Here is a 13,197-nt window from a genome sequence, read left to right as displayed (position 1 = left end):
TTTGGCACCTGAGGTGAACCATGAATTGGCAATTCGTGGAGGTGATGGTATGGAAGAAATTTGGCTTCGTTTGAAAAATGTACAAACCCAGGCTTTTAAACACAACACTGTAGTCTCCACACAATGAAGCCCGCAAAAATAGAGTTGTAGTGTTTTGTGCCCTTTGGAACTTGAGTTTACCTGCTTTTAGCATTCCAATTCTGATACCAAGGATGTTTGTGCAAATTCAGTGTTGTTCCCACCCCCCACCGCTGCCTGCCCAACACTCTCAGGTGTCAGGTTCAAATTCCAGCTTCTTTGTAAAGCTCACATGGTCACTTTGAGCCAATTACAACCTCTCAGCCTAACCCACCTCACCAGATTGTTGTGAGGAAAAAATTTGCAAAGGAAGGGATAATGTGCAATACCTTTATCTCTAACAAATAAATATTTTTTTTAATTTCTAGAGTTGGAAAAAATATCTGAGCCTAGCATGCAAAATCCTAGCCCTTGCATTGCATGGTGCCTTGCAGTCTACACACATTAATTAATCCTAAATTTAATTTTACAAAGACCCAGGGAAGGCAGCAAAGTCTGTCATCCTTTGCACACTCACCTGTGAGTAAGCCCAACAGAGCATAGTGTGGCTGACTTCTGAGTAAGCATGCATAGGTTTCTGCTGCAAATCCTATAGACTGACTGACACGAAGCAACCAAGCAGAGCAAGCACAGAAAGGAGAAGTTAAAAATCGGCACCAAGGAACCAAAAACAATTTTTAAAAATAAAAATGCCTCTTTAAAGACAAATACTTGTGCCATCCCCAAATCCCCAGTGTGAGGCATGAGTCAGAAAAAATGAAATGCATTCATAGAGGCGCTGGAGGAACATCGCCTGGCTGTGGGGCGTGAAGGCTGCTCCCTGCAAGGCCCTTTCCACCTGGCCTAGGGGGTGAGGCCCAGACTCTCCAGCCCCACTGATGAGACTCCTCATGAGGCTGGAGGAAGACAAACTTTCCCTTTGCTAGGCTTCTCTCCTGCTATTAAAAGCAAGCAGCATATTATTATTAAATGGCCTTGGTCCAGTATATCTGAAGGAGCGTCTCCACCCCCATCGTTCTGCCCGGACACTGAGGTCCAGCGCCGAGGGCCTTCTGGCGGTTCCCACACTGCGAGAAGCCAAGTTACAGGGAACCAGGCAGAGGGCCTTCTCGGTGGTGGCGCCCACCCTTTGGAACCCCTTCCCACCAGATGTCAAAGAGAACAACTACCAGACTTTTAGAAGACATCTGAAGGCAGCCCTGTTTAGGGAAGCTTTTAATGTTTGATGTATTACTGTATTTTAATATTTGGTTGGAAGCCGCCCAGAGTGGCTGGGGAAGCCCAGCCAGATGGGCAGGGTATAAATAAATTATTATTAATGGCTTGCAGAAGCACATGATAAGAAGCAGGCTGTATTAGAGGCCTCTCTAGCAATCTAGCTGACTGATTTGGGGCAAGGGTGGTCATCTTGAGGTAGTGAAGGCATGTGACGGCTTCCCAGCTTCTCCTCTCTCTTCTTTTGACAAAGGGGGGAACAAGACAGTATATGATTTTGGGTGGCAACTGGCGGCCACCTCATTCTGAAGCCACAGGAACCACCAGTTATGATAGCCGATATTCTGGCTAACCAGGGAAATGGGGATTGACAGCAGCCCACCCAAAGGAATCACAGCATCCACAACCAGTTTCTGGGCCAGGAGGAAACACTGGATGTGAATGGTAGCAGACACACATTGCTTCCAGTTTGAAGTACTGCTACCTCACCTTGGTTGAAATGCTACACAGCTGTTGGGACCTGGTTTAAACTGGCAGGCACCTAAGTCCTTCACCAGTTATAGCCCATTGGGGTTTTCCTTCCTATAGCTAGGAGGAAGGATGTACAATCAACACAACATTCAGTGCTAAACCAATCTAATTAACAATTGACTATTGTATTTGATTGAGTTAATGTGGAGCGGAGAAAGCATGGATTCCTCTTCAAAGCAAGCATGTGCACCATTTGCATGAACCTTACAGAAGGGTGTTTTCCGCTTCCCAGTGTCCACAAAACACAGCTACTTGTGCTACTGGAAGTGAAGCCAAGGGGCACACCCAGATAGTCGTCTAGATTTAACATGTAAATGACAACACATTTCCCCACAAGAGCTCAAACCCGATCACATTCATAAAGATACAACATCAGTGACATTTCCCAAGTTCATTTGCCAGGGGAACCAGAGAAACCAAGCTGAAGTTTTGCAGTGTGTTATCATTTCATCTCACAAGATTTATATACGCTTGAATGTCATAAAACTTCAAAGTGTTTTTTTTAAAAAAATAAAACAATAAATTTACCAGTAGGAAACCATTAAAAGCAACTATTTAAAACATTTTAAAAATACAGTGGTGCCCCGCAAGACGAATGTCTCGCAAGACGAAAAACTCGCTAGACGAAAGGGTTTTGCGGTTTTTGAGCTGCTTCGCAAGACGAATTTCCCTATGGGCTTGCTTCGCAAGATGAAAACATCTTGCGTTTTTTGCAAGTTTGTTTCCTTTTTCTTAACACCGTTAATACAGTTGCAACTTGGGGTACAACATTATGTTTGCTGACTGGGAACGGTTATAGACCACCGGTGTGAAGTTCACGGCATGTAATGCCTTGAAAGAAAATATTATGAAAATGATATATAGGTGGTACATGACCCGTCAAGCTTGCAAAAATATACCATTTGCATGATAATAAATGTTGGAAATGTAAGGAGACTGAAGGAACATTCTTTTTCCTCTGGTGGACTTGTCCAAGAGTGAAGGCCTTCTGGGAAATGATTTATAATGAGTTAAAAAAGGTATTTAAGTATACCTTCCCCAAGAAACCAGAGGCCTTCCTTTTGGGCATTGTTGGCCAGAAGGTGTTAAAGAAGGACAGAACTTTCTTTATGTATGCAACAACAGCAGCAAGAATTCTCATCGCAAAACATTGGAAGACTCAAGATTTGCCCACACTGGAAGAATGGCAGGCGCAACTGATGGACTACATGGAGCTGGCCGAAATGACTGGCAGAATCCGTGATTTGGGAGAAGAAACAATGGAAGAGGACTGGAAAAAGTTTAAGGACTATTTACAAAAACAGTATAAGCTGTACGAATGTTAAGAAATTGCACGATAGAAAATAACATGGCATCAGCAATTTAGTTGAAAGATATCTGAGAGTAAGTGATGTTAGAAAAAGATGAAATTCGAGGCAATATTATGTTTAAATTAAGCAGTCAAGTCTTTGATAAAAATATTTAAAGTTTGAGACATAATATTAGAGAAATACAAAATAAGAATTGAAATAAGGTAATAAATTGCTGTTTACAACTTTATTATTGAGAACGCAGGAAAGGGAGATGTGAGGAAGTCCAGATAGTTATGAAAAAATGTGGTATGATCTTCTTTATTCTATGTTTATGTTTCTGTCTATTTATGTTTTTTTTGTTTTTTGTTTGTTACTGTTTGGTGAAGGTAATGTATATGTTTGGTGATTTTCTTTTGTTTAAAATATGCAATAAAAATATTATTTTAAAAAAAATACAGTTGCGACTTGACTTCGAGGAGCAACTCATAGAACGCGGTGTGGTAGCCTTTTTTGAGGTTTTTGGTGATTTTTGAAGCTTTTCCAAAACTTTTCCGACATCGTGCTTCACAAGACGAAAAATTCGCTAGACGAAAAAACTCACGGAACGAATTAATTTCGTCTTGCGAGGCACCACTGTATTAAGATCAATGAAGATAAACCAAATCAAAATATGCTTGTCTAGTATTCTTAGTGAAAACTCAATGCCCAAGTCACAGGAAGTAGTTATATTTTTTGATAGAAAACCAAAGAATGATCCCTTGAAGACATTTACTGATTTGCTGAGTGTATTTGTTCACAGAATAGAACTCTCAAAAACCTTCCCAGTCAGAAATAGGTCACTACCCAGCTTTTTCAAAGTATCTGGTTAATATGTTATAGCAGTGATCCCCTCCATTACAAGGTGGAATTTATTCCGACAATTTAAACAAGTCTGTTTCCCTTGCTCTTTCAGAGTACTATCCGATAGCTGTTTTTGTAAAAGGTTGCATAATTTGTAAAAGCCCGATACATTATGCACATAATGTCTTCCAAAGTAAGTCACTTTCAAGGTCATGCAGCAATCAGCAGAGCCTAATACCACTTTTTACATGCAGTAGTTCCTATCAATCTTCAGCTAGTACATTCATTCAGGCAGAACTATGTCATAGGTTTACGAGACACTTCAAGCAATGAATGCTGTTAGGCTATAAACTGTGCATCCACCTTTAGACCCCATGTGCAAGTAGGGACCAGTTTCTTAACGTTTTAGCATATGGTGGTTTTACTGCTAGTCACCCCCCCCCCCCACCCCACCGTAGGTCAGGTTATGATCTGGTAGCGGTCATGCACAACAGTAATTAACAGTAGCTAGCTACTAATAAACTCCTTGTATCTACTTCAGCTTGAAGTCAGTTCTTCCAAGACTTCCTCTTCATTTTCATTCTGGCTCACGGCAACAAGTGTGTGAATAACCCAGACTGAAAATAACAAAGGGGCTTCATGCAGCCTGGAGAACGAACTGAGCCATGCTGTGAAATGGCATTGTGAGAGCAGAAATTGTCAGTATTCTTGCAGAGTTTGTAATATAAATGCTGGCAGCTGCCTAATAGTTTGCAATGTCAGCTAAACCTAGAATGGTCACATGGACGTCCACATTTTTCTGATCAAGCTGAGGTTGGCACCCACCATAGCTAGTAGCATTTGGGAATCATTTTAAAACCCCTTTGTGCCTTCAGACCCTGAGGAATAGGATTCACTGTGTTGATCCTGAATTCCAAGCCAACTTCATCGACTTCTCCTGCCAGATTTATAGTTTGCAAAAGTGGTTAGATAGAGCACCAGCACAAACTTCAGCATGAATTCAAGCTCACCAACATATACATTCATGAGAACTTATGTTTTGTGTCTTCCAAGTTCAGGTAAGGCCTATATGACAGGTTTAGAGAGATATCAGCAGTTGATTCTCCAGAAGCTATTTGAAGATGATCTGGAATTCCACAGTATACTGTAGGCTCTCCAAGAATCCTTGTTAATTCTCAGCATTCAAGCACCGAATTCTTCATAACACATATGATTCTCCTAACCTGAAGCTAGGAAGGAGTATCTCCCTGATAAAGCAGCAGCAGCTGACACTACTACAAAAACATTCAACAGAATTTCCACTGCCAGAGGCCAGGATTAAGGATGATAAACTACATTTTTACCCAATACAGTCTGTTATGTAATCTTTGGCAACGCTTACAGTCAAAGTATATTTAAATGTGTTTGTGTTGGCTGTTTTCTTCTCAGATTTTACTTAGTTTACCAGATAGCCAAGAAGCTACTAACATGCTTATGATTCACTGAAGGCTCTTGTTTAATGCATCCAAAGCAATCAGGAGTTTTAAGATAAGAGACGTTTTTATTTAAGCTGCAACACACATGGTTTTAATACAACATTTAAATCAGGTGAAAAGTAAAACACTGAACTATCAGCAGTAGAACATTTCCATTGGAAATGTGTTAAAATTCTCAAGGATCTCGTGTTACCATCTTACTGCAGTTTTCTTATGTGTTTCTAGCCTACACTCCATATGTTTTCTGTAGTCATGCAAAAGCAAATAAGATTTTGAATGGGAAGTCCATCGACTGCAAAGAATCATTTTTCACAGAGTAGCCAGCTTGGGCAAGAACAAAACCTGCAGAAGTTCTTCATGTAAACACACACATTTTAGAAGCCATGAACTTTCAGCTGCTCCTCCTTGACAATGCCAACCTGCAGAAGAGAAGGAGATGGCAGTAAGCCCGCAGCAGTTAGAACCTGAAAGTCCAACACAAAAATGAAGTTACACACTTGTCAATCCCAAGGCAGATGGAGAAAGAGTTAACATACAGATGAAACTGTACCAATGTACAATGGGAGGGGGAGAGACTCTTTTCGGTCTAAGGTGTGCACAGCTTCCTGGTGTGCAACTGTCTATGGGTTGCAAGCCAGAAACAAAAATGAGTGGACCAATGGAGGCGAATCTTACCTCTGTTATAGTTGGCTACATGAGAGCCATGGGTGGGGGGAAACCAGACACATTCTATCCAATGAAGAATTATTACTGTTCAAGGACTCGTTTCAGGCAGGCTAAAGCACTCAAGAAGGGAGTGGAGCAACTCCTAGTACGGGGCATGGACCCAGGGAGTGAGTTTGGCCTTGGGAGAGTCCCGAGGGCTGAAGAGAGAAGCCTGGAAGAACACATCTGCCCCCTGGACCAGTGCCCCCCCCCATGGTACAAGAGGATCTACAGCAGCCATTCTTTTAGGTTATGTCAGGGAACTGACATCGGAGCGAGAGGCGAAGGGGAGGCTCCCAGATGATGCTGGCGAAGGACCCAGCAGCAGGGGGAGAAACAGCTCAGTAGAGGGGGAAGCCAATCAGCGCAACACCAGGGATAAAGGGGGGCAGGCGGGGGAATTGGAGAGAGGGCTCCAGGACTCTTCACTGGACATCAGTGAGGAGAGCCCAGGTCCTCCGCTACCCACGCCTTCCCTGTGCAGAAGACTCCCGCGCAGTGAGAGGAGGAGACTGAGTGTCAAACAACTTTTATGCTGGAAGAGGTTCAAGAAACGCCCACTGACGGATTCTGCCAGTGACTGAGGCAGCCACGATGAGAAGGGGCTGTGCAGTCAGAAAGGTTTAACAAGGCAAATTAACTGAGAAAGGCACCAGTTTACACACGAGTAACTCATACCTATTACAGGTTACATTCAGAGAAGTGCCAAGCAGTGCCTTATGTAATTAATTAATTTCTTGTGATAAAATCCAGATGCTCAAATATACATCTCCGACTGCCGAAGTCAGGCCTGTTGCACTCCTCCCCCCTTGCCGCCAATATGACTCAACTCAACCCTTTTAGTCCAGGCAGCAATATGGCTCACAGCTAGGGGTAGTGACTCACTCAACCCTGCCATGTTATGTTACATTCAGAGTCAAAAGAATCTCGCTTAAATAGGCTTCCGAGTGCATTTTAACATTTGAGCAAGCAGCCTGAGCTGACTGACCTCTAGGAGGAATTGGCAAATGTTCTTCCTCTGGTCCCCTTGCAACTGGATCACTTCCCCGTATTCAGGATGCTCAATCACAGTACCATTACAGGCAAATTTCTACAAAGAAAGGTTTAATGCTTTTAAAAACCCAGTTGCAAATTATGTTTAGATCACTTTCAGAAGAGAACCAAAATCCATTATTTTGGTTATTATTATTTTTCCTTCAGAAGACATGCTCCAAAGGTTTTGCTAGCAAATGAGATATATGCTTTTCTAGTGATGGATTTTGGCTGAAGTTCCTAGATGCTTGGAGCTTAGAATTGCAGAGCTCAGCAATGCCTAAATCAACTGCAGGAGTCAAATCAATGTCCTGGCCCAACTTCACATTTCCCCCTACAACCTGACCACCACAAACTAGATGAGTACACGATGTTTTGCTCCACTCCACACCCAACCTCAGATATCTTCCCGTATCACCTCCCAGGGTTTTTCCTCTTTGCTCCAGGCTTGTCTCCCCACTTTTTTTACTACTGTTCTAGAAATATAGAACTAAATATTCAAAATAGAACTCGATGTAAAAATATCAATTCCTCCTCCGCAACACAATTGGCATTGTCAAAAACAGGCAACACGGTACTGAGCTATTCGTTCCCGGAACAACTTTCTGGTTACCTTTTGCAGCAATATATCTCCTTATGTGGCTTTTAAGTCATTTTAAAGGGTCTGGATCCATTCCTAGACAGTGACAATTGTAGAAAAGAGCATGAAAGCTGGTTATTGCAACTAAATTGACCAGCACACTGCTCAAACATTAATTTTTTTTTCAGTTAAGACTGGCTGCTCCTGTCAGTGCATTCAACATCTGAAATGGTCTTACACTGGAAAGCTGTCTCAACCAGAACATTTAACACGCCTGTCGCAGCATTTGATCTTTCACTTCCCCACTGGAAATTGTTAATTTACATGCATTTCTCTTTCAAGCACAAAAACCTCAGGACCTAGAAGAAGAACAGTGCTACCTTTTTGAAGGCTTTCACAAGCTTCTTTTTGTCATAGTCATCTGCAATTCCCTGAACAGTAGTTAGTGTCTTTCTGCCGTTTCGTTGCTGGATCCTTATATGAATGTAGTCTTCAGTCCCTGCCGGGAGTAAGTCGTCACCCTTAGTTGCATCAGCAAAGGGGTCTGGAGGGGTGAAAAGTCCACATGAGTTAGTCCGATGCAAACCTTCAAGTTCCTACATATTTTGAATGTCTTTTCCAAATGGTAGATAAAACATACTTCTTAGTATTCTAAACTACTTAATCCAGGCAGCAGCAATTCTTTACCATGTCAATACAAACATGATCGTGATATATTGTCACATATGGTAATTTCTGCATATCTGTGGGCGTTGTCTGCTCTCTAAGGCCCATACCTGGGACGTTTTTCTCATTCTCTACTACAGACTAACCCAGTCTTCATCTCACCTTGAGAACTTGCTCAAACACTAACCAGGAATACTCTAACACAAATGTATTCAGGACAGACTACTAACTGTGGGGAGAAAAACATACCAGCAACCATAAGTAGTCTGATATTCCATTAGGCACCCTGGTAGTGACAAGGTTTTTATTTTAGCCTTTGTCCGCTAGTGCTCCCAAACCCACCAATTCCTCCAAACCATGTTTCACTGCTTGCCTGCTACTAAAATAGAAGCTCTTTTCCACCTATGCCTTGTTTGAGGCTCAATCTGAGGAAGATCAGTTCCCTGCTTTTAGGCCAACCAGCTACCCGGATGAGGAAAAGGTCAATCTACCTTCAAAGAACTCCTTCCACAGCAGTCTGCCATGCAACTCCTGTGCATTGTAGAGGGGAGATTCTGGGGCCACTTCCAAGGTACACTGTCGGTTCACACCAGGCACTGGAGAGGCCTGTTGGGCTTACCCATTGACACATAGGAGCCCCCCTGCAGCTGCACAATGAACCTAGAGGTAATGCTTTGGCAAGTTAACAAGGGGAGGCAAGGGCAAGTCCAATATAAACACTGGGTACAAGCTGTACAATGAGGGAAGACAGAGAATTCCAAATGGCCCTAGCATTCAAATCATATTGCATGAATGAGGAAACTGTGGCCCTATGAGCATCGTTGGCTCCAACTCCCACCAGGCTACTTCTGCGTCACTGCAAAAGTTACAACAACTTGTTCACAAAGTCCAATATGTCAAAGGCTAGTTCTGAGAGGCTACAAGCCTGTGACACACTTCTGGCTGTAGGGAGGGCTGGAGCACCTTATTGTCTTTCGTGTTTTTATTCTGAATGAGGAGCAACGAGTCATAGGACCTCCCTCCCTGCAGTCAGAGCTTAGAGAAAGGTTGACTACCTCCGTGAACTCCTTAAAATGGTGCTGTGTTCTGTGAAGCAGAAAGTGGATTATGGGAGAATACGGCACAATTTTAGCTTAAAGAATCTTCCACTGCTCCCTTAGCTGCAGAGACCAAGCCTACAAAATCTGCACTCCTTCATAGCTACTTGTCATTCCCCAACTGAAAGTCCAAGTGGAGCCGCACTGAAAAACCATTATCAATTTTCCACCTTTCCCTCCTTTACCAATTGACAAATTCTAAAGTCCTATCCAATTCTGGCATAAACCTCTACAAATGAAAACGTCTTCAAAAAGCTGTTTTCAACAGATCAGGGAGTTTATTCGTGGCAAGGTGGATGTATCTGTGTTCAGTACAAATCAAGGAGTGCAATTTTAGAACTGATGGCTACGGCAAAGATGATAAAATGAAGGCTCTTTGCATAGAAAGAGGAATATCACAAAATACAATTCCCTGGATAGAGGAGAAATTCACCTCAAGACTGGTAGGAGAAAATGGAGATACTGAGGTACAAAAGCTTTGCCTAGGCCAGGGGGTGGGGGGAGATGTTGCTGGACTCCCATCTCTCATTAGCTTGTCCAGCATGACCTGGGTTGATGGGCGCTGTAAACCATCAACATCTGGGGGGGGGGGACAGGTTCCCCACCCCCTAAGCCTAGACTGGAGAGGGGGGGAATCACTTGACTGAATGCTCCTCAGGAGAATAATGTCAAATAGGCACAGAGTCATTGATCCCTCAAGAAAGAACATGCGACAAGGCAGCTCTCCCCCCGCCCGCCCCCCCCCAAATACAAGTATTAAGTTCGCAAATGAAAGGAGAAGGAAGGTTTCTCAGTTATTATAGCACTGAGAACTGCAGGAATGAACTGCAGGGCTGGTGATCTCAGCTGCCCAGACAGCTTGCAAGATGTCAAGTGGGTAGAGCTAGCCAAATTCCTGAACCGCAATGCTGGGGAGGGGGGCAGGGGGTTCCTTGAAGCAAAGGGGGTCCCTCTGCCCAGTCCTTCTGCTGGCAACGAAACTCTGCTGCAGGTGAGGAAGTCCCAGGAGCAAGGGGCACCCTAATGTGTCACTCAAACAGCAAGTCAAGTCCGTGGAAGCTACCACTGGTGTTACATTCCTGCTGTTGATAGCTAGCAGAACACACACCTCCCTAAAAGAAAAAGAAACAAGAGAAGAGCTTGCTGGTACAAAATCCACTGGATCCAGAGTTGGCCCTTCTGCCATCATGTGACAGCAACAGACCCAGTTTGGGCCTCTTCCCATTACCAACAAGGGTTCCCTGCCCCAGCTTCAACCCTGGCAGGGCAAGCAGAAGAGCTGAGGATGCAAGACTTGCTACTACTCCACTAACCCCACCCTTGCTGGCCAGGAGGTTGCATTTTATCCCAGTTCTTAAATACGCTGTTAGTACAGCTTTATGTCAACAACTGGCAATAATAATGTGGAAGGGTCTACAGTAGGCTACAAAGCAAATTTGGTCAACACAGTAATAACAAATGGAAATAGCTGGATCGGGTGAGTGAGTGGGTAAGGTCTTGTGCACTAGGCTAGCTAGCTAGCTATATAGTGTTGCACTATATAGAGGGTGTAACTGATTTGTCACAAATATATCAGTTACGGGAGCAGGAGTTTACTGGTGAAGACATCAGCAAACAAAGTCTTAACAGCAGACTATGCAATATGGACCAAGGTTAATAAAGTGGTTTAACCTAGCCCAGTGTTTCCAAAAGCTGAGTCTCCAGCTGTTTCTGGACTACAACTCCCATCATCCCTAGCTAGCAGGTCCGGTGGTCGGGGATGATGGGAACTGTAGTCCAAAAACAGCTGGCTACCCAAGTTTGGGGAAACCCACAAGCTACACTAAAAGTCCCAGTTAGCAAAACAACGGCCAACTAGCAGAACACAGTAGAAGCCTGTTAAAAAGATACCATAATGAATAATAATAATAATAATAATAATAATAATAATAATAATTTATTTATACTCTGCCCATCTGGCTGGGTTTCCCCAGCCACTCTGGGCAGCTTCCAACAAAATATTAAAATACAACAGTCCGTCAAACATGAAAAGCCTCCAGATGTCTTCTAAAAGTCCGGTGGTTGTTTTCCTCTTTGACATCTGGTGGGAAGAACTCTGGCCCTCCCATCCACAAAACACAGGCCTCCTGGAAGGCACTTTTAAGCCACTGAACACCCAACATTTTTGGATAGCAGGGGTCAAGCAGACGTGTCCCGGCCCCATAGCAAGGAATCAACTCTGCGTGAAAGGAGAGAGGGTGAAGGGTGTGGGGGCAAGCGCAGAGGGGCAAAGGCTGGCACAGCTCACCTTCCCTTTGTCAGACCAGGGGCAAGAAGATGCCAAGCCCCGTGCCAACCGGGGCATCTTCCGCAGCAAACCCTTGCAGCTTAACAAAATGGACTGGGCGCAGCGTAGGAAAAGAGGTGTCTCTGTTGGGACCCCCCCCAAAAAAATCTTGCGCGCTCCATCCATGCACCCATTTATCTCAACCTCCTGGGTGCTGCGCAAAGGGATGCAAAGGCTTTGCCGTGGGGGGGGGAGAAGATGGTAAGGGGGGGCGGAGGCAAGAGAGGACCCCCCCTTATGCGCACCCCGTTTGCTGCCAGGATAACGGACACCCCCGAGCCCCATTTCCCTCCACCAAGACCGAGGGAGCCCGGGGCGGAGGTGGGGCGTCTTCGCTGCCGGGCCTTTGCGCCAGTCCCCGTCCGATCCTGCGCTAGCTGCGCGGGGGGCGCCGCTTCTTACCGAAGGATTGGAGGTTCTGGATAGTGGACATGCGATTCTGTGGCTGGGCGCTGCTCGGGGGGAAAAGGCCGCGGCTGCGTTGGCCCGGGGCTCCCTCAGGTTCAGCAGCGAGAGGAAGCGGGGGCCGAGAAAGAGAGAGAGAAGAGAGGGAGGGAGGGAGGCAAGCAGCCGGCGAGGCCCGGGCGGCGAGGAAGGCAGGCAGAGCGGACGCGGCGGGACAGAGGAGAAGCAGAGGCAGAGGCAGCAGCAGCAGCAGCTGATCTAACGGCGACGTTCGCTCACAAAATGGCCGCCCGCTCGCCCGGAGCCTCTCCTTCGCCCAAGCGCGGGGCACGTGATTGCAGTGGGATTCGGCCCCCCGCCCCGCGCGGAATGCCGGGAAACGGAGTCCTCTCCGCCAAAGGAGAGCGCGAAGGAGCTCGCAGGAGGGACTACAACTCCCGGCGGGCATGGCGGGAAAGGGTTTTGTTTTTGTTCTGGCGCTCTCCGCCTCCTCCCAACCGCCTTTTTTGTGTGTGCTTGCCGTCGAATGTCATGTCAGGACGTGTGCAAACGCGTGTTGCGGAGGATGATGATGATGATGATGATGATTATAAATTGATGTGTTATATATTATATTCTAAATTATAAATTATACATATTATATAAAAATTATATAATTATATAAAAATTATTTTATGAATTATTTTATATATAAATTATACATATTATAAATTATATTTTCATATATTTTCATTATGATAAATTATCGATATTAGTATTATTAATAATAATTATTATTATGTGGCCAGCATGACTAATCTGCTTCTGGCGAACCAGAGCAGCGCACGGAAACACCGTTTACCTTCCCGCCGGAGTGGTACCTATTTATCTACTTGCACTTTGACAAACAAATAAAAATTGTGGCAATGCTGTATAGTGGTGAGTACCCTCAGGGGGGTAAAAACCACTGCTTATT

At 44.6% G+C, this 13,197-nt stretch overlaps 1 protein-coding gene across 1 annotated transcript; it reads right to left on the bottom strand.

The window, feature by feature from the left end:
- Positions 1-5,476: 5,476 nt before the first annotated feature.
- On the bottom strand, positions 5,477-12,549 carry EIF1B (eukaryotic translation initiation factor 1B). Its single transcript, XM_081164175.1, has 4 exons — positions 12,240-12,549; positions 8,129-8,292; positions 7,125-7,226; positions 5,477-5,850 (listed from the first exon to the last, which is right to left on the bottom strand). Exons 1-4 carry the CDS (start codon positions 12,268-12,270, stop codon positions 5,806-5,808), a joined length of 342 nt encoding a protein of 113 aa, XP_081020301.1. The 5' UTR covers positions 12,271-12,549; the 3' UTR covers positions 5,477-5,805.
- Between the last annotated feature and the right edge of the window lie 648 nt (positions 12,550-13,197).

The sequence above is a fragment of the Podarcis bocagei genome (genome assembly GCF_964188305.1).
Source record: "Podarcis bocagei genome assembly, chromosome: 12".
NCBI lineage: Eukaryota > Metazoa > Chordata > Lepidosauria > Squamata > Lacertidae > Podarcis > Podarcis bocagei.
The sequence above is the reverse complement of the archived record's forward strand: the minus strand, read 5'-3'. Positions and strand labels throughout refer to the sequence as shown.

Coding starts and splice junctions, on each gene's coding strand:
- EIF1B (XM_081164175.1), bottom strand. CDS start 12,270: ATGTCCACTATCCAGAACCTCCAATCCTTCG. Junction 8,293..12,239: donor CCAGAACCTCCAATCCTTCG/GTAAGAAGCGGC, acceptor TCACCCCTCCAG/ACCCCTTTGCTGATGCAACT. Junction 7,227..8,128: donor TTGTGAAAGCCTTCAAAAAG/GTAGCACTGTTC, acceptor CTTTCTTTGTAG/AAATTTGCCTGTAATGGTAC.